Source organism: Chaetodon trifascialis, chromosome 4, assembly GCF_039877785.1.
Source record: "Chaetodon trifascialis isolate fChaTrf1 chromosome 4, fChaTrf1.hap1, whole genome shotgun sequence".
NCBI classification, from domain to species: domain Eukaryota; kingdom Metazoa; phylum Chordata; class Actinopteri; order Chaetodontiformes; family Chaetodontidae; genus Chaetodon; species Chaetodon trifascialis.
In genome coordinates this window covers 18739417-18766976 of record NC_092059.1, presented here as the reverse complement: position 1 = coordinate 18766976, position 27560 = coordinate 18739417, and the positions used below count along the sequence as shown (strand labels likewise).

At 40.6% G+C, this 27560-nt stretch overlaps 3 protein-coding genes and 1 long non-coding RNA gene across 4 annotated transcripts; 2 read left to right on the top strand and 2 right to left on the bottom strand.

The window, feature by feature from the left end:
• Window positions 1-2150: 2150 nt before the first annotated feature.
• On the top strand, window positions 2151-5927 carry pars2 (prolyl-tRNA synthetase 2, mitochondrial). The gene is made up of 4 exons (XM_070961074.1): window positions 2151-2294; window positions 3114-3450; window positions 4439-4684; window positions 4773-5927. The coding sequence occupies exons 2-4, from the start codon at window positions 3127-3129 to the stop codon at window positions 5652-5654; spliced, it is 1452 nt and encodes a 483-aa protein (XP_070817175.1). The 5' UTR covers window positions 2151-2294; window positions 3114-3126; the 3' UTR covers window positions 5655-5927.
• Window positions 5928-7028: 1101 nt separating this feature from the next.
• ttc4 (tetratricopeptide repeat domain 4) lies at window positions 7029-11068 on the top strand. The gene is made up of 10 exons (XM_070961665.1): window positions 7029-7296; window positions 7465-7582; window positions 7697-7858; window positions 7998-8075; window positions 8220-8344; window positions 8434-8520; window positions 8754-8995; window positions 9086-9170; window positions 9463-9545; window positions 10783-11068. Exons 1-10 carry the CDS (start codon window positions 7186-7188, stop codon window positions 10880-10882), a joined length of 1191 nt encoding a protein of 396 aa, XP_070817766.1. The 5' UTR covers window positions 7029-7185; the 3' UTR covers window positions 10883-11068.
• Window positions 11069-12900: 1832 nt separating this feature from the next.
• On the bottom strand, window positions 12901-13909 carry LOC139330639 (uncharacterized). Its single transcript, XR_011602142.1, has 3 exons — window positions 13874-13909; window positions 13111-13212; window positions 12901-12965 (listed from the first exon to the last, which is right to left on the bottom strand). It is a non-coding gene; the product is annotated as an uncharacterized lncRNA (long non-coding RNA).
• Window positions 13910-21122: 7213 nt separating this feature from the next.
• On the bottom strand, window positions 21123-26539 carry ttc22 (tetratricopeptide repeat domain 22). The gene is made up of 8 exons (XM_070961321.1): window positions 25875-26539; window positions 25030-25330; window positions 24460-24515; window positions 24261-24376; window positions 23959-24077; window positions 22277-22438; window positions 21869-22021; window positions 21123-21786 (listed from the first exon to the last, which is right to left on the bottom strand). Exons 1-8 carry the CDS (start codon window positions 26135-26137, stop codon window positions 21250-21252), a joined length of 1707 nt encoding a protein of 568 aa, XP_070817422.1. The 5' UTR covers window positions 26138-26539; the 3' UTR covers window positions 21123-21249.
• Between the last annotated feature and the right edge of the window lie 1021 nt (window positions 26540-27560).

Below are 27560 nucleotides of genomic sequence, written 5' to 3'. Positions count from 1 at the left end.
CATCTTTATGCCGGGGGGAAGCAAGGTTTACACAAGACTGAGCTGAAAGAGAGAAATGCTTATCAGGGACTCACTTGCTGAAGTAAAGCAGCGAGTGAGCTTGCTAAGGGCACCTTTGGCTTTTGAGAACAGCGTAATCGTAAGCAAATCCCTTTGGTCCCTAAAATTTTACACAGTGTGCTTAAAATCATCTTCATCAGTTGAAGAGGACTCAATGTTTCATTTTCCATGTGTGAATGTACAGGTTTCACAAATAAAATAGCAAGTGAGTTGGACTCTATTGGATGGAGCCTTCACAGACACCAGTCCGGCACAGTGACATCCTGAAGTGACAAAGAAGAAATAAAGAAGACAAAGAAGAAGAAATAAAGTTATTTATTAGGTCAGAGTCAAAGTCACCCAATCGATCATTTCAAATACATAAGTTACATACATATTGCACACAGATTCACATGTAAAGCATTTATATTGTTCTCAACACTTTGTAGAAAATCTTGTGTAACTGATGTGTAAATATGTAGTATGACCCTGTGAGGAAGTGAAGTAATGCCATCAACAAGTGACTCATTAAATGTGTTTGCAGGCCATTGAACCTTCATCTTCAACCTTCATCATCATTGGTTGGTATACATATCTGCGTTTTCTTCTTGGTACATGCACTCCTGTCATTTTTGACAGTATTATGAATTTTTATTGTGACACACAGTTTGTCAGCGGTGCATTCATTCAGATTTTAAGCAAATGATGCACACATGTTTAAAACACACACATTAACACAAGAAAAAGACGTTTGCCTTTAAGTGTTTCCTGTTTTCAGCTCAATAAAGTCTAAATCCAAATTTTTGTGTGACCATAAGAAAAAAAGCTAGGCCTAAAATCTAACTTATGGACTATACCATTTTCATGGTCAACTTTTAAATATGCTGTTTTAATTCAAAACACAATCATCGCTCATCATCAGTTTTTGATGATGATGATGATAATGATGATATATGACGCATGTACAGTGTTTCAATACAAAGGGTTAACAGGGGAAATATTCAGACTTTTGTTCCCCAAAACAACATAAACAATGAGGCCAGTGTCCCTATTAAGGATGATATGAGCGTTTTTCTGAACACACATGCATGCTGGCCCACCATGTCACCAATTCAAACTAACCTGCACAGTCACCCACCTTCCCGGGGAGATATTGAATTAGCTGGACAGCATACATCTGTGCACTCTTTCTCAACCAGTCTACAACCTTACGAGTGATAAAAGCTCAGATATGATGTCCATGTTTAGGAAATAACAAAACATAACTTAATATTTAATACTTTGAAAGCTTGCGTGACCAAGAAAACATTGCCTGTACACTCCTAGCTCAATCTGCTGAACAAAGAAGTAACTGTCATGTTGTATACTGTTACTGAGGTTTTGATAAAAAATGCAAAAGCAAGCAAACAACACACTAATAATAATAGATAAAACAAAAATGGTAATAATATAATCCAAAAGAACCCACGGTGACACAGGTGTCACAAGTCCATTAAATGTCCTGGAAAGTTCCTCATACAGCTTTATCCTTGGCTTTAACTCATGAAGTCCCTAAGTGACACATACATACAACATCCTGATTGGTCATGTGACAGGTCATGTGATTTTGTGTTCCCATAACAACATTTCCAAGATGTCTGTGTGCCAGGTTAACACATGTGACCGAACTAGCTAAATTTAAAAAGCTTGTTTTTTGTTGCTAAAGGTAAGATTCAAGCCATTTGAGAATTGTAATGCTTACCTAACATGTCTTTTATTACATTTAACCTTTTGTGAACACGTTTCTTGAACAAATTGATATAAAACAAATCAGATAAATATCGTTGTGACATATATGTCACATCGGGCCTTTAACCTTAAAATTGTCATGGGAAACCTAATGTGACATATATGTCACAATAAGAAAAATTATTATGATCTGCTCAGTTAATTTAGCTGATTCAATTCAATCCCCCACAATTTTCCTTGAAGAAGAAATGGGTCTGGGTTCTTATGGGTTAATAATAAACAAACTGCTGTTTATTAGTGTAAAAGTAAGACTCCCTCGCCTCACCTCTGCGTCTGTACTCCTCCAGACCTGCAGGTGGCGATCTAACATTGGATTGACCAGCCTAAAGGCGAGTTGTTGAGGAAGACAGCATGGTGGAGGGACCTTCAATGTTTAGCATGTTGTAAACTTTACGGACATGTTATTCTTTGCTTATTTACTCAAGTAATCTACTCGGGACAGCCAGACTGTAGCTATCGACCCCACGGTGAGTCTTTTTCAGTCGTTGTGCGAACATATCGGCGTTGTGTTCTAACTAGAAGCTAACCGTAGCAAGCTAAACCGCTACACTGGTCATCAGGGCAAGATTTGGTAACATGCAGCTCTGAACTGCCACTGCTGTGGGCTTCAGCCACTGGCAGCTACATTTTTAACCACTGCATTACTGTCATACAAATATGGTTTATTCCAAGGACTAACTTAAATGCATACTTGTTTGAGTTGTGACGACCTTGACTTCACCTGTTTACTACTTACATGCAGCTAGTATCATTTAGCTTAGCACTTAGTTCCTATATATTTATGTCTTTGATGGAGTACGACCTCTAATTCTTTGGGTTGCTTACTTTAAAGTAGTTGTATAATATAAAAATCCATTTTAACTAAAGGTTTAATAGATCCCCAATATGCATTAGGCCTATCAGCAAAATGCACTGAAATATAATAATCAAAGAAGTAGAAAAGTAAAAGGACTCATTGTGCATGTCCAATAAGAGTGTTAACATAGTATAAAGTAGAAAAAGACGGAAAAAGTCAAGTGAAGTAGTTTTACCTCTGATTTGTAGGTAAGTACACACTACTTGAGTAAATGTACTTGAGGACTGTAACATTATCGACTAATCTGTCAATTATTTTCCAGATTAATTGCTTATTTTAGAAAATATCAGAAAACAGAGAAAATGACAGCATACCACCAGACTTTTTTATCAGAAGCTGAAATTAGAGATTGGTATTTTCTCAAACAATCAATTGATAATCAACAATATTGCTAATGTTTCATCTCTAACTGATTTATCATGTCTCATAGGCCTGGGTCCACCATGGGACCCATAGTGAATCAGATTTGGCCAAGAGTCTTCCAGCGCCTCCACAGAACCTCGGTGCTTCCCAGGAGGAGCCATTCATCGTGTGCTGAGCATGTCACTTCTCCTGCCTCCACCAACTCCAGACATACCAAGCCCACACTCCTGGTGTCCCGCCTCTACCAGCCTTCAAGCCTCCGTGATGTGGGGCAGGACACCCGTCTGCAAGGAGAGCTGACGTGTAAGAGCCAAAGGCTCATGCAGCTGGCTGGGCTCATCCATCCATCCAACCCGGGTTGTTACTACTACCTTCCTGCTACCGTCCGCTCCATGGAGAAGCTGGTGAGACTTTTTTTTTTTTCTTTAACACCTCAAGTAAGCATGGTGAAGCTGGTTGTGTCATGTCCACAAACAAATATTTTGATAAAGATTTGTCTCTAAAGATGTTTCTGACATGATTCTCTGATCCGGCTACGTAAACACTGATTCAAAGACATGTGAATCTTACAAGTGTACGTTGATGTAGTGATTATTGTCTGTTTTTGTTTTGTTTTTTTGTTTTTTTGCCGGACAGGTTATTTTTGTTTTTGATGTATAGTTTTTAGAATTCACCTATTTTGCTTTAATTGGTTCCTTTGTTCAACTGTAGTTCATGGCTGGATTTTGCTGTCTTTGACAGTTAATACTTAATGACTTTTTTTGGATCACTATCACTGTTCATTGATTAAGGAGAACAATAATCACTTCTGGAGGCTAATGATGAGCCAAATTAAAAGACTAGAAAATAAATCTCATACATATGCTAATTTCCTTTTTGTCAATATGTCTGACAGTCATCCACGACTGCACAATAGAGCAAAAATTTGGTTTGTAACCCCTTAAAACAAAGCCATGTCTAATTTTGGCCCCTTGTCACAGGCTGCATATCTGCAAAATGTGTGCCCGGTGTGGAGAATTTAGTGGCATCTAGTGGTGAAGTTGCAGATTGCAACCAACTGAGTACCCCTCGCCTTTTTCATTCTTTTTCATTTATTCCAAATTTTTGGAGGCCTGAGGCAGTAAAATAATGTAGTGATTCGTTAAAAAAAGAGAGAGAGAGGATTACAGCAAAGTATGAAAAAGTGGCATCATTTTGTGTTGCAGAAATATGTATTTCCTTCCTCCACATGCTTGTAATTATTTGAGGTTTATTTTTCGACCCACTGGGGGTTGGTCCCAGCTCCAAGATTGGGAACTGCTGCATTTGATCATAAATGTAACGAAGCAGGATGCAGGGTTGAGTGTAAATGTTATCATTTGACATGTAACAACCGCTGTCTTAAATCAACAGATCAGAGTAATTGACCAAGAGATGCAGGAGATCGGTGGGCAGAAGCTGGACATGCCCAGTTTGTGCTCAGCTGAACTCTGGAAAACCAGTGATCGCTGGGATTTGATGGGAAAGGAGCTGTTCCGCCTGAAAGACCGCCACGGAAGCGACTACTGCTTGTCCCCCACACACGAGGAGGCAGTGACGACTCTGGTCGCTCACCAGACGACCCTCTCCTACAAACAGTTACCTCTGCTTCTTTATCAGGTAACCTCTCTAGTTGCTATGAGTGATACTTGTTTGATATCTGTTGTTGTGCAGTTTTCACATTCCGATTTCTTTTTGAAAAAAACAGATCACCCGTAAATTCCGAGACGAACCAAAGCCGAAGTTTGGTCTGCTTCGAGGGAGGGAGTTCTACATGAAGGACATGTACTCATTTGATGTGAGTGAAGAAGCAGCTTACGAGACCTATGAATCGGTGTGCCAGGCATACACCAGGCTCTTCGCCCGGCTGGGTCTGCATTGCGTTCAGGTGCAGGCAGACACTGGCAACATCGGCGGTAAACTGTCTCACGAGTTCCAGCTGCCAGCAGACATCGGTGAGGACAGGCTTCTGCTCTGTGGGAACTGCTCCTTCTCTGCTAATGAAGAGACAATGTCAGCAGACAGAACTGACTGCCCACAGTGCAAAACTGGCACACTGGTTCAGTCAAAGGGCATAGAGGTCGGCCACACCTTTTACCTGGGTACAAAGTACTCTCATGTGTTCAAGGCCACCTTCAGCAATGCCCAGAACAAGTCTAGTGTTGCAGAGATGGGCTGCTACGGTCTTGGGGTAACCCGTATTCTCGCTGCAGCCATTGAGGTAATGTCAACAGAAGAGGGGATCCGCTGGCCAGGCCTTCTTGCCCCTTACCAGGTGTGTGTTTTACCTCCAAAGAAAGGCAGTAAGGAGGACAAGGCGGTGGTCTTAGCTGAAGAACTGGTGCAAACTGTGGGAAACGCTCTGCCTGCCTTGAGAGGTGAAGTTGTTTTTGATGACCGGACACAGATGACCATTGGAAAGAGGCTGAAGGATGCCAACAGACTGGGCTACCCATATGTTATTGTAGTAGGACAGGGAGCTGTAGAGGAAACCCCCAGGTTTGAGGTGATCTGTCAGCAGACAGGTGAGACGATGTTTCTCAGTAAAGACGGACTGTTCGATCTTCTGGGAAGAGTGGAAACTGTATGAATAGCAACTCTAAATGTGGAAATCAGTGTTTTATGTTTGTGTGTATTCTTAGTTGCAAGTAAAATGTCTCTGAGGTGGTGGGAAAGAAGATTAAAGACTTGTATGTATGTTTGTGTCTTATGCCATCAAGAGGACAGTAAGTTCCTTTTTGTTTTACAACATTATGAAACACATGATTTATATACAGGTTGACATTGCTGATTGACAGAAGTTTACTGTCACAACAAAAGCTTGATAATGGACTGCAGGATATTAAATTCGACGTCACAGTTTGATTGTTTTTCTGCCTTTTTTTTTAAAAAAAAAACATGAGCCCACAGAGGAGAACAGAATTAATGACCATTTGCTGTTGTGCTCTAATCTGTATTTGCATTTGTAGCATACAGGTGCTATCACAGCACAGCACAATGCTTGCATTTGGCTAATATTGTAAATGCAACCATGACATGAAATTCATGGAGAAACAAAAATAAGACAACCATTTCCACTGGTGGAAGAAGTATTCAGGTTCTTCATTTAAGCAGAGGTAACATTATGACAATCTATAATGCAAACAGTGCATTGCAAGTGAAAATACTGAAGTAGCTCAGTATGCAGGTGATCCACATTTGAAAGTATCGCCTGAGATTTATTTACTCTCATGAAAGCACTATTTTATTGTTGCTGGTTAACAAAAAAAGCTACTTTATATGAAACTTGCTCCTTAAGTAGTGACAATGCATCATATTGTTTTAACAGATTTATGAATAAAATCTCTTTCCTTACCTTTTGAACAAATGAGTAAATGTACAATAATTTCCTCTTAAATATAGTGAAAGTGTAAAGTAGCATACCAAAATAAAATACATTTACCTTAAAATGCACTTAGGCATTTTGTACCACCCCCTCATCACTTTACCATTTACAAAGTGGGAAAAAGTTTTGAGATCTCAAACAAAGGTGCCAATATCTCAAAATAAAGTCCTGCATTCAGAGCACAACCATCAAAAGCAAAATGGCTCATTATACAGAATTGCGACGTTTAAGAGATATACTGTATTTAATGTCATTATTGATACTTAAAAGCAGGAGTTCAGTATTTTAACCAAATTATATTCAGTTAGCAGATTGGTTTGCAACGATTCATCATATCTAATGTAATCATATGTTTTGTCAAAATGATTATTCAAATGAGGTTAGGTAAAAATGACAATCTTTCCTTCGCAAATGCATTTGTTGAACGATAAAGAAGTATTAAAGTCAAAGTGACTTCAGGAAGCTACAGCGCTAAATGTTTACAGTTATTTTCCATATCCGCCGGTTTGATAATGAAAAGCAGTCATCGTCTGATGGCGAGGCCGTGGTGGAACAAACATACCGGTGCCGTGTTTCCGCACGGACTTTTCTTACGTCGTACCGGCCGTACACATGTGTAAACAAGGAGCTGGACATGTTCTAAAGTGCGTGGCGATTGTACAATAATCTGTCATACTTTGTATAAATTTTTTAAACGACACAAAAGTCCTTTAAAACATATCAATATTGATCCAAAATGGCGTCCTCCGAGGCGCAGTATGAGAGCGACGATGGCATGGACGAGTTCATGGACAAATTCAAGACCCAGAGATATAAAAATGGCTTCACTGAAAACAACTGGGAAGAGGTAAGACACTAAAAGTTGTCAACTGTAGCCAGAAAGTCATTTCTATGAAAGTAAGCCTTGTAAACTTCAGTGGTGTTATTGTAAGCTAGCGTTAGCAAGCTATCAGTTAACTTGTCAGGTCAGTTATCTGTCAGCCCGCAGTGATCCCTCTGTGTCTGTCTCATTCAGGAGTTCAACAAAGTCCCCATGTTCATGAAAACAGCCCCTGAAGAGATTGACCCCAAAGTATACCCAGAACTAGCTTGTCTACAGGCCATCATCCATGATGAAGATCGACCCCCAGAAGGTAGATGGACCGCCAGTCCCTCAGACTGAGACGCCTGTTGTCCGTGGAAACTGGAAACAGCTTTTAAAGTTTGACAAACTCAATGATTCAGTTCATTTGCTCTATTCATCCCAGAGCAGGCAAAGAGCCTGAAGGACGAGGGAAATGCGTTTTTCAAAGAGAAGAACTACCAAAAGGCCATCCTGTCTTACACAGCAGGTTTGAAGAAGAAGTGTGGCGACCAGGAACTGGACACTGTCCTCCTCACCAACCGAGCCGCAGCGCACTTCCACCTGGGTAAGGATTTCTCTTTCACGTGCCAGGATCACTCATTCACAGCTTCGTGACACACAAGTGAATCTCTAGCATCTTGAGTATGAATTGCTGTAAGGTTGCTTACAAAGAGTTTATATCAGGTCTGGTTTATATCACACAGGTAACATGCGCTCTGCACTGAACGATGCAACAGCTGCAAAGAAGATCAACCCAGACCACCTTAAAGCCGTGGTCAGAGGTCTGTCATATAAACCTTTTTTTCTGAACTATGACATTAAACCTGGTTAGAAATCTTCAAATATCACAGTTGTAGACAAGAAAGCAAAACAGTGCTTAGAATAAGGACAAAATCAATCATGTGCTGGTCTGTGTGCTTCTGCAGGTGTTCAGTGTTGTGTAGAGCTGCGCATGTTCGCAGAGGCCATCCGGTGGTGCGACGAGGGACTCAAGGCCCATCCCACTGACAAGAAGCTGCAGGAGCTGAGAGCGGTGGCAGATAAGCACAAGGTGCAATCACTGAAAGGTTCGGTTGATTTTAGGGTGGAGGTCTTCGTTTCGGCGAAGCGTAAAGTCCTGTTTTTGTTTTTGTGTCTCAGAGAGCAGCAGAGAGAGATGCCAGGAAGGCCAAGGCCAAAGAAAAAAAGATGCACAGTGAGAAAGAAGCTCTTCTGGCTGCTATAAAGGTAAGCACCTTATTTAAAACTGTAGTAAATGCTTACGTACCACAGAGGGTATGTTAATCTAAAATGATAGTAAGTTTAACTAACCAGCGTTTCTGGTGCCGACTAGCAAGGGTCGCAACGTTTAATCGACGAGTCGACTCATTGCACACATCCCTAATATAACCGCGATGTAAGATCTACCTATGTGTTGTTTTGTAGTGATTATCAGATGTATTTTTGTGTGCGTTATGCAGGCTCGAGGCATCAAGCTCCTCCAGTCTGTGCAGCCCCGTCGGCGTGGTTCAGACAGTGAGGATGAGGATGAAGGCTCCTCAGCAGCGATATCACAGCTGAGTCTGGACGGCCTCAGCTCTCAGGAGGTGACAGGGGCTCAGGTCTCTCTGGACGAGCAGGGCTCCCTGCACTGGCCTGTTCTCTTCCTCTATCCTGAGCACCAGCAGAGTGACTTCATCTCTGCTTTCTGTGAGAACAACTGGTAAACTGGTCTTTTTGTCTCCTCGTGCATGCGTCTTGATTTGATGTATTTCTCTGCTTTTAATTTTTGTTTTTATTCGTGTTGTTTCAGTTTCATAGATCACCTGGCCGTCATGTTTGGAGAAGAACTTCCACCTTGGGACACCGACAGAAAATACCACCCGCAAAATTTGCAGGTTTGTGCCCATGTTTTGCCTCTAACATTATCCCCCCCCCCCCCCCCATCGTGGAGAAGTGAACATACTGTGTAATTCTTTCTGTTCTGTTCTGCATCCTTACTGTTGTGAAACAGTGTGATAATTTGACTTTTGACTGAAATTCAATTATTTTTTTCTGATAAGTACGAGTAATCAAGAGTGCAACTGTCTAACAATGATTATATTTTATGATCAAAAACAGTGTTGTTGAAATGACACTGATCAATTTGTAATCTGGATGAACCTCGTTTGACTTTTCCTCACTTTCCAGCTGTACTTTGAAGATGAACAGAAGGAGACACTCTACCAAGTGAACCCAGAGACGTCACTTTTAAAAGTGTTGCAGCATAAAAGGTACATCTGTTGAGATAAAGTCTGCTTTTCATTGAGTGAGATCTCATTTGGATTGATTTGATTTATACTATGGCCCTTAAAAATTCTTCGTTTTGATTTGCTGGCAGGTGTCCATCATTTTTTTGTGCAACCCTGCTTTCACAAAAGTTGGGATGCTCTGCAGAATATACATAAAACAGAATGTGATCATTTGCAAACCTTTTTGACATTTACTTAACTGAATATAAAAGTACAGAAACAACATATCTAATGTTTGACCTCATCAACCTCATTGATATTTTGTAAATATATGCTATATAATATGTAAACAGTTTGTTGACAATGACAGCATTCTGTTTTTATTTACATTTTGTGCACAGCATCCTAGCTTTTCTGGAATCAGGGTTATAATTAATGTTTTAACCTACATCTCCTTTTTGTCTTATTCGGCCTAAAATGAGTTTTTGATATAGTGTGTAAAGTAAAGCAGCCTTCATGTTCAGTTTCAAGAAATGTCAGTGGTTATTAGCGCTGTCAAAATTGGCCAGAAATGACGTTTGAATGTTCCCTCTAAAATATCAAACCATTCAGATACGTATTTTTGTGCATAACCAGAAACAGCTGCTATATCGTTCTGGCCAAAGCCACCAGACTCCATCCATAAAACAGTCATTTTATCATCATAAAACACACTTGATTCAAACATGACAGAATCAAAATATAACTCAGCAAAACCACCCTGGTTGATCTTTCCATTGTTCCAGCAATCATCACAAACTCTGGTTTGGTTGAAATAAACTCTTAATTCACCGACTCGGGACAGGAGCAAAACAGAGGGTGGACATCAGAGGAGCAGCGAGGGGAGACACAATATTCAACATTTTCACATCTAACTCAGGAATTATTTTCACAGGACAGTGTGGCCGGAGAGACTTAAATGTGTCAGACTTCAACAGATTTTCTTCCTTAAAAAAAAAAGTAATTACTGGACAGTAGAAACTAGTTTAGCGACGCCTGTCTGTCATGCTGTACCGTCAGCGCAGTAATTTGATGACACATATCTCCTCTTTGGCAGGTGCTCATGGTGTAGGCGGCGTCATAAGCTCTGAGTAGTACGTTCCTGCCCATAGATTGTTCAGTGCAGTTGAGGAATGTAGTATATCTCGGACAGTGTTATCTGTTAGAGAATATATCTGTTTGTCAAGTTACACGAGCTTCCTTCACACTCTTGTCTCTGTCTTTTCTCTCTTGTTCACAGGTTTTTTGTCAAGGCGGGCACTCCCAGTTTCATCGCTCTGGTAAATGGTTCGTCATTTGGGAAGCAGTTTTTAACAGGGAAGAAAATACAAGGATTGTGAAAACACCGGCCTTCAAATCTTGGACTTTTAATGCTCAAAATTCTCTGACTGTTCTTGAAAAATTCAGCAGGGCACACTGACAGCAAATATCAGTTTAGTACAAATGAACACAAAACAAATGAGATCTGTGAAAGTCTTTTCTTTCTGTCTGTACAAATATAAGCTGCAGATTGAAAGCAGTGTAAAGACATTTGGTTCAAGTGCTTCATTAAACAAATTAATGACGAGAAGAACGAAATGTAGAAGGTTTAAAAAGTGATGCATGGAAAAAGGACAGCAAAGCCTTCTCCCTGACATTTTTAAAGACCAGTGAGCCCCTAAGCATGAATATGTCTAAATATGCCAGTATGTCCCTGAATCTGACGTTGCACGTCTTGGTGTCTCAGCATCAGAAGTCAAATAATCTCTAGTTCAGCTTTATTGTCTATTAAGGAAATAAACTTTAAACATTATTCGAAGGAAGAGATGTGAAGTTTTGCTTTTAGAAGACGTCCACCTGGCCTGTTACTCATTACCACTGATGCTTAGTCCACACACACACGAGCAGTAGGTTATTAAAAACTGAGCTTTTGGAAATCTCCAGCCAGGGTGAGGTTAGTCAGAACCTCTGCAGCGTTGACGTGTAGACAGGAAAAACAGGGTTTTTGCCTTGTCACAACAGAGTGAGTGCCTTAATCTCATTTGTTCAGTTCGGTGAAGCCCTTTGCTCTAGTAGGGTCAAACCTGCAGTTGCAGGTAGCCGACTGGTAGAGGCTCTGGCTTCTGATTGGCCCACATGGCTTTAGGGGCTAGTGTTGCTTTGGTGCCTGTTGGCTGCTCTTGACACCTCTTGTGTTTTTGAGATTTTTTAAAATGGCTTGTGTGGAGAGGATTTTCTGAAGAAGGAAATCCCTGTTAAGAAATAACCCGAGTGTGTGAGGACAAGGCATGAAACATTCTATGCAGATGACTAATGTTTGCCCGGCGAGGTGTTTGAATGCAGGTGATTGAACCAGCTTTTCGACTTTGTTTAGCAAGCGTTTCTGTCATTACAAGAGACAACTCAGCCACGCGTGAATGTATGGCAGGCGGGAATAATCAATTAGTAAAATGCTCATGCCAAATCGTCCTCATGAGCACTTTATAATCATAAAAACACTGTTCCTCATGCAAGAACCACTCACACAGATCTGTTCTTTAGTGGCTCGTACGAGTGCCCTATCAGAATTTGTTTCTCTTCTGTACAAACAAAACTCACGAGTGGACCAGACCTGCAGTACAGATAGTCCACTTCTCCCCACAGGAAAGACATCTGACCCAAAATCCCACTGAACCTGAGTGAATTTGGAGCTTGAATTTGATACTGAAATGAACAAATACAAAATACATATAGACAGACTTAATGTTGTAATGTTGTTGTAGTGTTTGGGAGTGTAGCTTAAGGTCAAATGATTGACTTCTGACTTATTATCAAGTATTACTGTAATCAGAGCATAAGTATCATGATTAAACAAAACAAACAGCAGCATGATCTCAATCACATTTCCTTCACAAGACACAACAGACCAATGAGAAGCCCTGAAGCTCACTATGACGTCATGATGACCCCCGCTTGGTTTATAAAACCAGCTTGGGGTGGGTTTGCATGAATCATCATCACTGGAGGCGGCTGCATGTTGATAGTGGTTGCCGTGTGCACGTTGATGATGGTGGGATCTTTTTTGCGATGTTTCAGCTCGCGATGCATCTGACACCAGGAGCACCACACGCAGAAGCAGGAAACTGCAATGTCCTTACAGAGAGAGCCCTGTGGAGCACCAAAGAGAAATCTATGTTAAGTTCCAAAGTTAACAGTGCTTCACTTTTATTCAACATGTCGTGAAATTCTGTACACATAAGCTTTACGTGAATCATACCTTGATACCGTATCTGTTTCGAATGGCAGCCCTTAGAGACAAGACAGCAGGAGGAGCACACAGAGGTATCCCAAAGGCTGCTGTTATGGCAGGGCTGCATATGTCACATAATGGGAGACAACGGTTCTCTCCAAATCTTCCTGAAACTGTGCAGGCGAGACAGGGGCAGCACCAGAAGCCATAGCAGCCTGGACAAACACGCACAGATACGCCAGCCGAGTGTTACAAACCCTCACAAGTGGCTTTGCATTACGAGAGGTCATGGAAATAAGAGAAATAAGACCTTTAATGCAACAAAGAGAAAATAGGTAAATTTCTGGTGTTGATTCTTACAAGTACTGCTGTCCTCAAAGCAGTCGAGGAGACCACTGCTCCAGTCTGTCAAGGGCTGGTCTGCCATTGGTCAACTTTAGCCACGGAGGGTCAACTATGAACCTGTTAACACAGAGAAATCAGAGCAAAAGCTCAAAGATGACAGAAAGCTCATATCTCAGAAGATGGTATGCAGAGGAGTATATTGTCTTAATCTCACCACTACATCCAGAGAAACTCGTTTCTGCACCACATATTTGTCTTCTGCACTGCATGATCTGATTAGAGTTCCAAGCAGCTTGTTGCAAAACATGAGAAAATTTCTCTGCAGTAATGTCCAAACAAAAGACTTTCCTGTTAGCTCTGTCGCTTTCACCTCGACTGACAAATTACCACAGGCAAACAAGTATCTTCATGCTACTTGGAAATCGTCTGAACAGGATGTGTAGATTGATTTTGTAGGATAAAATACAATAAAAGCCTTTGGCTGTACAACTCAGATCATCCTAAACTGACACCATATGAGAAAATACCATAAACATACTGTTGAGTAGCGACAACATCAAGTATATTACTAAATGATAGCCCGTGGAAAATACTAATAACATCTAGAAACACCCAGGATGCCTCTGTTTTTGTGGCGAGGCTAATATGAATTGTCAAAAAAGTGCTGCATGAGGCTGTATTACAAAGAAATTTCTCTTCATCTTCCAGTATAACTGAACTTTTACGGCGTTTAAAGTTTCATTGAACTGTTAGAAACAAGCAAACCTAGAAGCCTCACCTGATCGAGCTGGGCTGCCTTCCTCTTCACTCCGACGCTGTGAATGAATGAAAGGACATGGTTTTGGATTGGGCATGGCATCTGGTCCATGTCAACAGTTAAACACAAGCAATGCAGAAAAACTTGAACCTCCCGAATAACGAAATGAAATCGAAACTATGTGCTAAGAATAGTTTGTCTTTTGTGTAATTACTGCATCCAAGTGAACTTTAAAATAATCACTTTTCCCCTTTTAAATACTGGAACATACAAAGCTGAAATGTCCCAAATGGAACTGTTTTGTTAAAATAACATCAATTTGTACGTGTGTTTGATTACAAGACAGTTATCAATGCACTGCAGGTCAGCACAAAGCCATGCATGCCACTTTGAGTCCGACACCTGTGCATTTAGATGAATTAATGTCAGTTCCTCACATGATGACTGTGGACTGTGGAGAAAACTGGATGCTCAGAGGAGGCTGCAGGGTGTTTCCCAGGATTCAACCCATGATGACAAGAGCAAGTCAACAGGTGAGGATGATAACATCCATCAAGCTAGGAGGGTCCGTGTGACTCAGTTTCTGACTTCTGATGACAGCTCAGGCCTAAAAAACACAAAGCTGTTCTCCTGCCAGGCGACAGCAGTACCATGGCCTCTCCATGAAAATCCTGAAATAAACTGTTTCCACTGATGGAAGAGTGGCAGCAGCGCTGTGCAGTAATGTGTTACTAACATTCAGTATAGCTTGTTGTAACCTGTAAACTAAAGATCCATATGTAGCATATAAAGATGTTTTCCACATTAGTCAGGGTTTTTTCACATGCTGTCATATTGCACCGTGATACAGGCAAAATACAGCAGCTCCAGCACACTAAATCTGACTAAAAGCAAACAAATGATCTTATGTTTACAGAAAGAATTTATGACTTGTTTCTTTCTTTGTCTTTGCTAACTACCAGGATAGATGCTGTTACTGCTGCACTCTTGGATCTGTGTGTGTTCAGTCCTGTTGACCTGCTTGAACTCTTCACCCTGATGAAGAGGGTCGGCCTGCTGGTCTGGAGCACGGGACTCTGTCTGAAGCCCGTCTCATTGTGATATTACTGCGACACATTGTCGTCTGTCTGGGCAATTAAATGTAAGTATAGCATAGTATAGCAAATAAACTGAATTTGTCATATGTCCATTTTGGTGGATGGGACATGAGTCCATATAATTAAATCTTGAGTGTGTCCATAAAATTTATTCCACCTTGTCACATTTGCCAGTGACGCTGTTGTGAGACATTTGACACTCCGGTGTCCTCATGAGCTGCCACTGTGGCCAATAAAATGTCAGTGCTTCCTCCACGTCACCAGTTTGGTGGGTAAAAGTTTGTCCCTCTTTGAGAATTTCAGACAAGGATGAGAGGACATGGACCTGAAGCAGCTTGTCTGACGGCTCCAGAAAGTATTTCAGTGACAACAAAGGCCGGAAGTGCAGCAGGTCCTCAGAAACCAGGTGAGCAAAATGTTTTAAGAACCTAGCAATTATGAAAATTAGTCAGTAAACTTCATGAGGTCACATGATGTTTTGAAGAGGATTTGTTGTGATGGGTGCTTGGCTCTAGATTGTGCTACCTTCCTGCCATCTTTTGGCTCTTTTTATTAATATAGCATATAACAGAGTATCATGTAACAGAGTAGTAACATGTAACAAAGTATTTACTGCTAATTAATTAACTAATTAATTACAAACTATTAATAAGTAATCCATCCATCCATTATCTATACTGCCTATCCCTTTCGGGGTTGCGGGGGGGGCTGGAGCCTATCCCAGCTGTCAACGGGCGAGAGGCGGGTACACCCTGGACCGGTCGCCAGTCGATCGCAGGGCTTAATAAGTAATGAAAGGCAGATTTTGTTTGAAAACAGTATTTCTTTTATTTCCCCCTTTATTTATTTATTTTTTTTACATTTCTCAACGGATTGTGATTTAATCCTCATCAGCACAAAGACACCAACCAGTAATTTTCTTTCGATTATTGCTGCAGACAAAAACAATATTACTTCAAATAAACATCTGCTTAAAGTCCTTCAGAAAGCCGTTGGGTAAACTTGATCATGTACTTGGTCTCTTTCAGGAAACTGATGCAGACCTCTGATCTGCCATCATGAGATCTTAGATTTTATCTGGGCAGAGAAGTCGTATGTCTTTAAGAAGAGGGAGAAAATGATCATGTGCACCAACCTCCACCACAGAATCCTCATCATCATCATTATGGAACTGAAATTTACCCAGCATGCTTTGACTCAAGGGGGACACCATTAAAAATGATCACATCTTCGGAAATCACTAATGAATATACATCTCTGTGTTCAGTGTAACCACACAAACAGCAGCAGGCTCAGAACATGGTCAGAGGAGGGACTGTGTCCTCCCTCTCAGCCTCACACTCATCCAAAAACGCAGTGAACGACCACAACAGTGGAAGCAAGAAGTGAGCTGAATCAAATTTCTTTCAGGATATACAGCAGACCAATAAGAAGCCACGAAGCTCAGTATGACACCACCCCCGGATGGCTCACATAACCACCGTGAGGCTGGCCTCCTGGAGCCATCATCACCGGGGCAGGCTGCGCGTTGATGATGACAGTGGTGTTTTTCTTGCGATATTTCAACTCACGATGCATCTGACACCAGGAGCACCACTCACAGAAACAGGAAGTTGCGATGTCTTTACAGAGAGAGCCCTGTGGAGAATAAAAATACTGATCATGCTTTGTTTACTGTAGTCCTCAGCTATCACATGATGTCTTCCATTACATCCACTTTTGAAATAAGCAGAAGAGAGAACGACAAAAGTGTCCATTGAACCTGCATTCTTTAAATTCAAGTCTATAAAGCTCTAAATTAAAATGGATCGTTACAAAATGAAATAGTTTTACAGGTGTTATACCTTGATACCATATCTTTGTCGAATGCCAACTCTCAGAGACAGGACTGCAGGAGGCACACACAGAGGCAGTCCACACGCTGCTGTTATGGCAGGGCTGCATATGTCACATAATGGGAGACAACGGTTCTCTCCGAAATTTCCTGAGACTGTGCAGGCGAGGCAAGGGCAGCACCAGAAGCCATAGCAGCCTGGAAAACAGAGTCAAAGCTGTAACAGAGTTGTAATATGTAGCAGATTTATATGATTGAAGAAGGGCCGAAAAACAAGGAAAAAAGTTTTACGTTATTCACAAAATATGACTTTATTTGGAATAAATATGTTGTTGATTCTTACAAGAGCTGACGTCCTCACAACAGTCAAAGAGGCCGGTGTTCCACTCTGTCAAGGTTTGTGCCATCGGCTCTTTAGCTCTACCACAGACTGAGAACAATTAACCTGTGAACTGAAACTGAATAAAATGATGCTGCGTGGCACTTAACACAAGTGTTGTTTTTACAGAACATTCACAGCCAATTCATCCTGAAGAGTTGATGATGTGATTAGATTTTGGACCGCCATTTGGCTTTCATATGAATATTAATTTAGCTATAGGCTCTGTGATATCGAGCAGGTGTGCTGAAAATAATTGCAATCTTTCAAATCCAATCGATGCAAATAATCATCATCCATCCATTAATAATCAAAATATCAACAAGTGCAACACAGGAAGAAGCTGCAGTGCAGAAGGTTTCTTTATAAGATTGTAGTACGATGATACAAGAAGTTTAACTTTTAAGCACTAATGAATCTCTTCATGTCCAGTATGTAGCTGTGAAGCTGATGAGAGATAAGTTATCAGAAAAACTGGCTAATGAGGCTCTGCAACTTAAACAGCAATTGTTTTCTCTTCATAAATCTCCTTTTGCGTGGACCTTTTGAGCTTCCAACACTTTAGATTAAGCTTCCATTTTACTTTGAAAATAGAGATAAAGAATTGTTGGTTTCTTTGTACATAAAAGAGCTTGGTCTGTACCAGCTCTATATGGAAAGTGTCCTGAGACAACTTCTGTTGTGATTTGGCGCTATACAAATAAAATTGAATTGAATTGAATTGAATTGAATTGAATTGAATTGAATTGAATTGAATTGAATTGAATTGAATTGAATAGATATCTCATTTCTTATCAGCAAATTGCAAACTCTTACCTGATCAAGATGAAAGCCTTGTTGTTGCCTCAGATAGCTGTGAAAGACTATGTCTTGCATGAGGTGTGGCATCTCATGCATGTTGAGTAAAAAGCTCAGACAATGCTGCTGAACCTGATCAGAGGTGAAAACAGAGGCGAAAACAATAGTCCACAGCAAGTGTGGCGAGTCCATTGCTTCATAGCAAACCAGTCAGACACTTCCACAGAAGTTAGAAAACATGTAACTCTTTTTAAGTGTTACCCACACACCCACACCAAATTCCCATTAGATGCAATGACAGCGCAGGATTTTCATTCATTCATCATTCATTCGGGTGAATGGGTAAATTCAGCAGTTTAGATTCTTTACTTAAGTAAAGTACTAATACCCACACTTTGAAAATACTCCACTACAAGTAAAAGTTGTGCATTCAAAGCCTTACCTAATAACTATTAAGCATACAAATAAATGGAACAAGTGAGTGTGACCATTAATACGTTAAATGCTACCATGAATGAATACAAAGAATACAGAGATGGACAATTAATGAATAAATGGCCGAAATCGCGAAATGCAGCAACTCACCAAATTTGTGAATGAGGACCATCAGACCAGAACAAGCATACTTTAATCAGATGACCCAAGTAGTGGAAACACAAAAGAACATGTGAATGAAATCATTAAGAGTAAACATTAAAATTGGACTTAAGGCACCATTCAGCAGCTGAGAGGGATGGGAAGCCAAAAGAAATGATCTGAAGTATTTAGATACAGGAGAAGAGAATAAATGCTGGTTCTCATGGGTAAAATAACATCAATTTCACTGTCTGTAAATTTATCCTTATGTAAATTAAAGAGACGTCTGCTTTCAGAAGCCTGTGCAGCCTGTGTGATCTTTGGCTCATCTTTCTTTTTTTGACAAGCTGTCATCAACTTCCTGGTTAAACCTGTACATGTCAACAATTTTCAGGTCATTATCTACTGAAAGAGTCTAAACACACCATCTGCACAGCAATCATTGGAGTGAGGACAGAATGGCTTTAGACTTTAGACTGCTTCTTTATTGATCCCAATCTGAGAAATTGTTTTGTTGCAGTAGCAAAAAACATACAGACAACCAGAGAATATATACAAGAATTTAAAAAAGTAAACAAAGAAGTGACAAAAGATATATACAGAAAAAGCAGCAGTGAATACAAGATAAAACTAAATATAAATGTAAATATACTGTAAATATAAATAAATGTTGTGCAATATCGCAGCAGTGTAGATAAAAATGTAAAGTATTGGGGTTGTGAGGCTGGTGGATTAACTGTTAATATTATTATTATATTATTGTTAATATTATACAGTGTGATAGCTCGTGGCAGGAATGATTTCCTGAAGCGGTCCTTGTGACAGCGGAGTTGAAGCAGTCTATTGGAGATGGAGCTCCACTGTCTGTCCACGAGGTGGTGAAGTGGATGTTCAGGGTTATCCATGATGATCCATGATGAATCCATCATACACATTGCAATTATATTAAGTACTACCTTGAAATACTGCATGTTTGAGGTCAAGAAAACCTGATATCAATTTTGAATATTCTTTAAAATGTCATTATGGTTGAAGCAAGAGCCTCCACATCTGAATAAGAAATAAATGTCTGACCTCACGGACAAAAGAGGTTTTGATTGATTGATTGATTGATTGATTGATTGATTGATTGATTGATTGATTGATTGATTGATTGATGATGTTTTCCCTGCAGATGAGCAGCTTTTTTTCTTCATTATATCTCCCATCATGCTCTACCTTCGGGACACTTATGTCAAAGAGAGGAACCTTGCAATTCATTTGGTCTGAATCATAATGATACTTGCGGGTCAGTCACTCTGTTTTTTCTTTATTCATGGATTTCATTGTCACAGTGTCTTCACTGATACAGTCACAGGGGGGAGCCAAAAGTCGATATATACTGACAGTGACTTCAGGAGAGATTTAAATGACACACAGTAGCAACATGTGCATATTTCACACAATGACACCTGATCTTTTTTGAAATGTTTTTCATTTTTCATACCATTACTCACTCATTATTCTCCCCTGCAGTCCAAAATGAAGGCCCATTCTACAAGTCTCTGGAGCAATGAACACTTTTTCCCCCAAAAGACATTTCCTTTTTGGTGTTTTGATCATAGAAGTCTGTCTAATCCATTGGTCCATATTCTGCCATAGGTATTGGGTTGGCTTGAGCTCTGGTCTGGTGAAGGCCAAAGCATGTTCACTCTCATCAAACCGTTCGTTTGTTACTGTTAATTATTATTCCAGTTTTTCATTTAATCTTTTCACACGTCAGTACATCAAAAAACATAAATAACATAATGAGGGAATCAAAAACTAGTCTTTTATCCTTAGCCACTTCAAAGTTCTTAAAGGCTTGTGGTTTAATCTTTTTTGCCCCAACAAACAGAACCTTTCATAATCCAGGGAGCATTTCAATGGTGTGTACCCCCACCTGCTGGTCATCAGTGGTAGAGCATTACAATTTCCCACTTCAGGAGAGGTAGTTTGACATGAATTAAATATCATTAAGCAGAAATAAAACAACTGGTGTTGGAAAATACTCATTTGAGTGCAACTCGTGGCCACTGTGGAAGGGTCAATGGGGCCTCTAAACCATATCCGTCTCACTATGAATACACCCAAGCACTCAGTGTCATGACCACCTTATCTATACAAAAAGATTCTAACATATTTTACATCATAAAGCAAGATCAAAATCACTATGAGTAGATTTTCCTAAAAAATAATCTATAGACTCATACAAGAATAATCTTATGTCCTTATGACCCACTAGAAGTGTGTGGTGGTGTGTTTGTATCCACACTTTTATTTCCTTATTTTACCGTGTCAACCTTTAGGCAGCGTGCAGGGTGTGAGGGCTGCAGGTGGTACACGGGACACCTCTGGTGTGCTTCAGCTGGACAAGGGGGCCCAACTTTGAATGTTGCGTTCACAGACCACAACCAACAAAAAAGGAAAGTCCATCTGTGCTGTCAAACTGTACCTGTAGGTTACTTGGTAGATCCAACCTTTCAAAAGTTGTTCTTAAAAAAACAAAAACAAACAAACAAACAAACAAACAAAACAAGTTAATAATAGACTAATCACAGCTTGGAAACACACAATTACAGTAAAGACAGCTTAACTGCAGAGCACCACTGCTGTTCATTTTTACATGAAATGCTGCCCAGATGATGAGAGCCTCAGTCACATGCCTGCATATCTATAAAATCCTGTATTTGCTTCATATACAGGAGAAAGACTTTGCCACTGCTCTCTTCTTAACCTGCTGTTTTGGCACCACTGTCTCCAGTAGCCTCCTCACTAAGTCCAGCCTGCCTGTGCTAATCAGAGCCCTGGATAACTCTGTGACCTCTGCTGTGTGAGTCCTGTAGAGGCACCTGAGCTCGGCCTTCACGATGTCCCCAGGGTACCTCTCTTCTGCCTTCTGCACCCACAGCTCCAGTTGGGTGATGGCAAGACTGGGGTCAGGACCCGCCTGCATGAACAGAGCCAGGAGGGCCTGTAGGAGGCAGCGCAGGGCTGTGGTGTCTGTGCTCCGTGGTCTCTCTAACTCCACGGCACGTTTAAAGCAGTCTGCAGCATTCTGCTCCTCTCCCTTCAGCAGGAGACAGCGTCCTCTGAGCACATGGAGGTCCAACAAGCTGTCACCCAGTTCAAACTGGAGGGCATGGGACAGACTCACCAATGCACTGTTCACTGCCCCCTCGTCCACCAAAAGACTCTCCTGGAGTGCATCTACACCCATGTAGTAGTACACCTAAAGGGAAAGACATACACCTGAAAAGCCTGTAACTGTTGAAAATCCATCTATATTGCTCATTGGTAGTTTGTGTTTTCACCTGTGCCATCTCTAGGTGAGTGCGCAGACATGGACGTACAGTCAGGACCTTGTCCAAGTCTTTTCTGGCCTCAGTTAGCATCTGTCGGTCTGGGATTCCACCCTGGCCATGTTTTGCCTTCTCCAGGTCCCTGACGTAGAGCACCATATTGATCTAAAAGGAAAACCCTCTTAAATATTTGTAATGCACACCTCTTTTTTAAACATGTTCTACGAAATGTATGGAAAACATAATTTTAAACAAGTTCACAGTAGCTCAGACATTTGATCTAATTGTACATATGTGAATTTTGTGCACCTTTCAGACAGTTTAAATTACTGCAAATTCTCATGCATGACATGGTAATTGAGTACTTGAGTTTTGCCAGTTTGGTTTTGGCACTGATTTGGTGTGCTTAAGCTGCAGTACCTTGGCACGGGTGCAGTAGGCCTGCCAGTTGAGCTCTGGGTCTGGGAGCACGTTCAGGGCCATGTTGCAGATACCTGTGGCCATCTCATGTTTGCCCAACAGGAAGAAGACCTTTGCCAGAAGGTTCAGGGTGAATGCATCATCACTGGCTAAGTTTATGGCCTGAGGACACAGACAGTTATACTGTATGTTACGGTGAAATTACATGAAGAGGTAGCCATAGCACAAAATCTTCTGCAAATTAGGACTGAGTTCGCAGTGACATATCTAAAACATACAGTATCTATCAAATAAAGTAACTTGACCCCTTATTTGAGTTGATCTTACTTCTGTAATATTCTGTATTTCCATTTGAAGGAGGTTTTATTTGATGGGAGGGTGGGGGGATTATTAATAAGTCTGTGATATTATATATGAAAGAATTTTTTCTTAAAACATCAATAGACACCAATTAATGAGTGCAGCAGAAGCAGTTGCTGTGAGCAGTTACATAAACAAAAGGGACAGTGTCTATTATTGGCTGAAACCACATGATGTACAATATAGAGACAGATGAAGCTAACTGGTTTATTTATTTCTATATATTCATATGCAGGGTGGGTAATTTACTTTCTTGTGCTGTCACCAGCTGCACTTTCAATAAAGAGAGAAGACAGGAGTTAGCCTTTGACATGCAAGGCTGTAAGTCAGTGTTGGATAAAACACCTAATATTCCAAAAAGTTTGTGACCACAAATCAGAAAAAGAAATCAAGCAGAAAGGCACTCAGTGCAGACCTCCACAAAGGCCAATAGTCCACTTTTCTATACTATGCATCAGTATTATTGCTTGTTCTCGTGATGTATTCCAGCATTTTTCCTTCATACCTGGATTTTGGTGGATTTTAGTGGATTTTATCGCAGATAAATCACATTTGGATGTGAGAATAATTACTAGCATGATATTGTGTTTATGTACATTTCCACACCTGTATCTTAGTTTGAGGGGGGAAAAAAGCATTGTTACAAATGTACTAGTTCTCCTATGAACTTCCTTGGTGGAGGTAATTAGCATTAGTATTGTAACAGGGGAGTGGATTCACAAAAGTATGGGCTAACTGTCAAATTAAGCTAGTTGTCCCTCCAGCCAGGAGTTATCATCGGTGGAAGAACAACATTAAGTCCTCATAAGAAGTAAAAAAAAACATTAATTGATCCAGAAAACAAGGTCCATGAGCCCAAAAGAGGGAAAGCAAACAGCAAAAACCGTTAACACTAGCATAGCACAAGTGCAATTAAACACCTACCTAAATGTATATTAGCAACTGATAGCAAAAACAACTATTTTAATATATCAAATTACAAACAAGTCACAAAATAGCTACTTTAAATGGAGTGCCAACACATAGTTTGAACGTTTGGATAGTAAATATAAGTTGCCTGACAATATTAATTTGGTCATGAAACTGACAAAAGGGTGGATGAAGCACTGTTAGCTAAAGGGCTACAACTGAAATTAACTGTCAGTAACAGAACATTTAGATGAAAGTTACAGGAACTGAAGCAGTTTTTGATAAGCGATAGGGAAAATGTTTATCAGATTTAACTGCTTCTAGGACAGGTCTTGGTAAAACAGTTTTCACTTATTTTTTCTCCAGGCTTGCCTGACATTTGGTGAGTGATCTGATAGTGTTTGTTGACTTACAGTTCCATAGCAGGACAGAGGATCAGAGGCTGAGTAACCACAGTCATGGATGGACATGGGCACAGTGGTGAACTCTTCTTTTCTCTCCAACATGATGCCAATGTAACACCAGGCGAGAGCTGAGGGGAGACATCACACTCAGAGTTTATACCAGGTTCTACTCAACTACTGTCCTTTGTCTCCCTCTAGACTGAAGAGATGTTTGCAACGACTGCAACATGTAATAACAGCCTCAGTTAAACTTCCAAAACAGTTCCCTAAAACAGTCAGTGGTCCTTTGCAGACAAACATACCGTGTTTACCTTTGTTTCGTGTTTTCTCAGATTCTAGTGTTTCTTTCAGAAGCTTCAGTCCCTTATTGTAGTGGGAGAGTCTGGAGTATTCAGAGTCCTCTTCGGTCTTTACTATGTCGTCCAGTCTGCGGCGGAAAAATGACTTAGAACAAATTGATGATTACACATCAAGTGTTGCAGTGGTTATCCTTTGATGCCAGTTCTGTACCTGATATAGATGGTTGCCATTTTAAAATACCAGCTTCGTTTTTCCTCTGTTGGTATCTGAAAAACAACACCAATATTCTTAACAGTCTTTATTGAGTTTATTGTGCAGGAAAGTCTTCAGCATTGCCTGATAGCTATTCCTCCCAAATGAAGACACTTTTATACTCCTCTTGGACAAAAATGTTTAAGGTAATTGGCACAGTAGGAATGAAATGGGCTTGATTGATTTTGGCAGAATATTAGTTTTATATTCATGTTATTGTGAGCTATGTTTTCTGAGCATAGCCACATCTTTGAAAGTTTGCAGGTGAAATGAATCACTAGGGAGCAATGGATTAAAATATTTCTAGTGATTAATAAGTGATTAATAAGGCTCCACTGTTGAAATACCAACCCATTAAATGCTGGAAGGTTATGTGTCACAGAATGATGCATGTGGTCTCCTCACAAAACCAGTCCTTGTTAGAGTCCTCCTCCTTACATTTACACTTGATATGTTAATCCTAACACGTTAAACATACATTTACAACTTTATTCTAAGTATCACTGTATGAGTATGTTTCCATCTCACCAGTTGACCCCCATAGTCCAGGGCTCTGTTGTATAGTGTAAGTGCTGCCATCAGCTTCTCTCTCAGGTCGTTCTCACTGTCCAGATCCACATCATAGGGATATGCGTAGGCCTGCTCAGCCAGGCAGCGAGCCGCCAGGAGCCTGGCCTCTTCCTGAGAGGCCTCTCCAGCATCTAAGCCCATAAGGTGGGACACTTTCTCAACACACTCCCCTGCATCCAGTTCTCTCCTCAACTTGTCGTACACGTAGCCCAGGTTGGCCCAGGCGTTGAGGTTACCAGGGTCTTCTTTACAAATGCTTCTGAAAGGCCAACATACACAGAAAATGCATTTTTATACACACAACTTATGCTTGAATCGGCACGGGATTTTTAAAAAGATGTCCATGGTCCCCAGAGGATGAAACAACAGCATGCTAACATGCCTGACTAAGATGGTGAACATGGTAAAGAATATGCCTACTAATCAATAGCATGTTAGCATTGTTATTGTGAGCATGTTAGCATGCTGACATTAGCATTTAGCGCCTCAGTAGGATATGTTTCTTGTACCCTAATGAGACAAAATCTGAAGTGCCACAGCAGTGAAGAGGCAGTACATAATGAATTATATAGTTTAGATAACATAATATAAAACTAAGATAACTAAAATATTTAGATAAAGCTGAGACAAACTATTCAGATAAAACTAAAATGGCAGCCTATTGTACACAGCATGAACATCTATACAGGCTCTGTGTGGCATAAGAATATAAAAATGGGAGTATACACCATGTACAAAGAGTAAAGAAGAAATGTTACTGTTACTGAATGTTCTGCCTTTGAAAGATGGTGGTGTATCATCACCTGAATATTTCCTCAGCTGCGTCCAGCTGTTCAAGGTGAAAAGCCAGCAGGCCCAGAAGGTTTCGGACAGCATATTGTAGATATCCTGCTTCAGCCTCCAGCTCACCTCGCAGGCTTTCCTGTTTCATGTAAGTGTCTCTGAGTCTCAGCTTTACAGGCCCAACCGGATCACAGTTGAGGTTGAGGTCCAGGTGGAAGTGGCCTGGGATGTAGTCCATGTCTTCCATGAGAGACTCAATGTCCTCTGTGCTGTCTGCCTCCATGACCTCCTGCTCTTCTTCATCCACCTGTTCTTTAAAAAAGACTGCAAAATACTTCAAGAAATAAAAATTCTACTTTTATAAACTTTGACCTAAGATCCTTTGTAAGAAAATACCTCTCGTCCTAAGACTACAGCTCAGTCTGCTGTTGCAGAATTCATCCACCCACTGTAGTCATCCCAGTGCAGACAGGTTGAACAGGTCAGGCTTGGGAGTGACTAGGGAGTGATCAGAGTAGAAGGAGAATAAAGTGTAGAACTATAGATACAGATTTTTCCCCACACACAAGTCCCTCTTTTGATTTTCATCAACAGAAAATCTTAGTCATCATTTCTATTGATTTTCCTTTTTAAAAAAGGAGATTATGTCCCTTCTGAGTTGCTTTTTCTTGTTTGGCAAGTATCACCTGACATTCATTAAAGTGCATTCAGACAGGATGATATTATTAATGTCTTGAGTTTTGTAAAAATGTTTTTGAAGCCTTGTTTTGCAGAATATTTCAGTTACCTTCTTCTGTCCCTGCCTGTGTCAGCTGGAGCCAACACAAGAATGTGAACCATCTGGATCAGAGTGACTGAAACACTGAAGGACATACTCAAAGAAATATTCTTCCTGTTTTAAGCTGCCACTGTAATTGACATTTCATTTCAACAATAAAAGTTCATTTGGACATAAAAATTAGATAAACATGCAGCCGCATGCTGAGTTGTTTACAGAGCATGTAAACAACAAGAGGAGAAATGCTGCTGCTCTGCAGAGTTGAACAAAAGCAAACATTGACTGTGAATCTACTATCTCAGAAGATCAGATACACACAATGAGCACATTTTTGTCTCTGAATGCTTTTGCATACAAATCCAAACTCTTCCACCAGAGGGTGAACTTGTATCATGATAAACCAGATTGACGGTGGAACCAAGTGGAGACTTGTTTAATGCTGGAAGTTCACTATCATATGAATTGTCTCATGGGCTCACAAAGGCTCAGCACATTGGAGACCTTTGGAGAGATAATTCAAAGACAGATCAGCTCTCCTCTGACCGCAGAGGTGCAATAATAGCTGTAGAATTAAAAAATTACAATTAGTCATTTGGCAGACGCTTTTATCCAAAGCAACATACATATGAATTCACACACTGATGGCACAGCATCGGAGGCAGTTTAGGGGTTCAGCATCTAGCTTAAGGATACTTCGGCATGTGGACTGCCGAGGACGGCCAGGAATCAAACCACCAACCTCCTGATTGGCAGATGACCACTCTACCTCCTGAGGCACAGCCACTCAAACATATCATGAAAAGATATAAAAGAGGAGTTGGTGGATACCGACACAGCAGTACAATGTGATTGAATATGACATATTTGTCAGGTGGACAGAAACATGACTCAAACAAATGCTAATGTTGGTCAGTAACCGCCGGTGTGT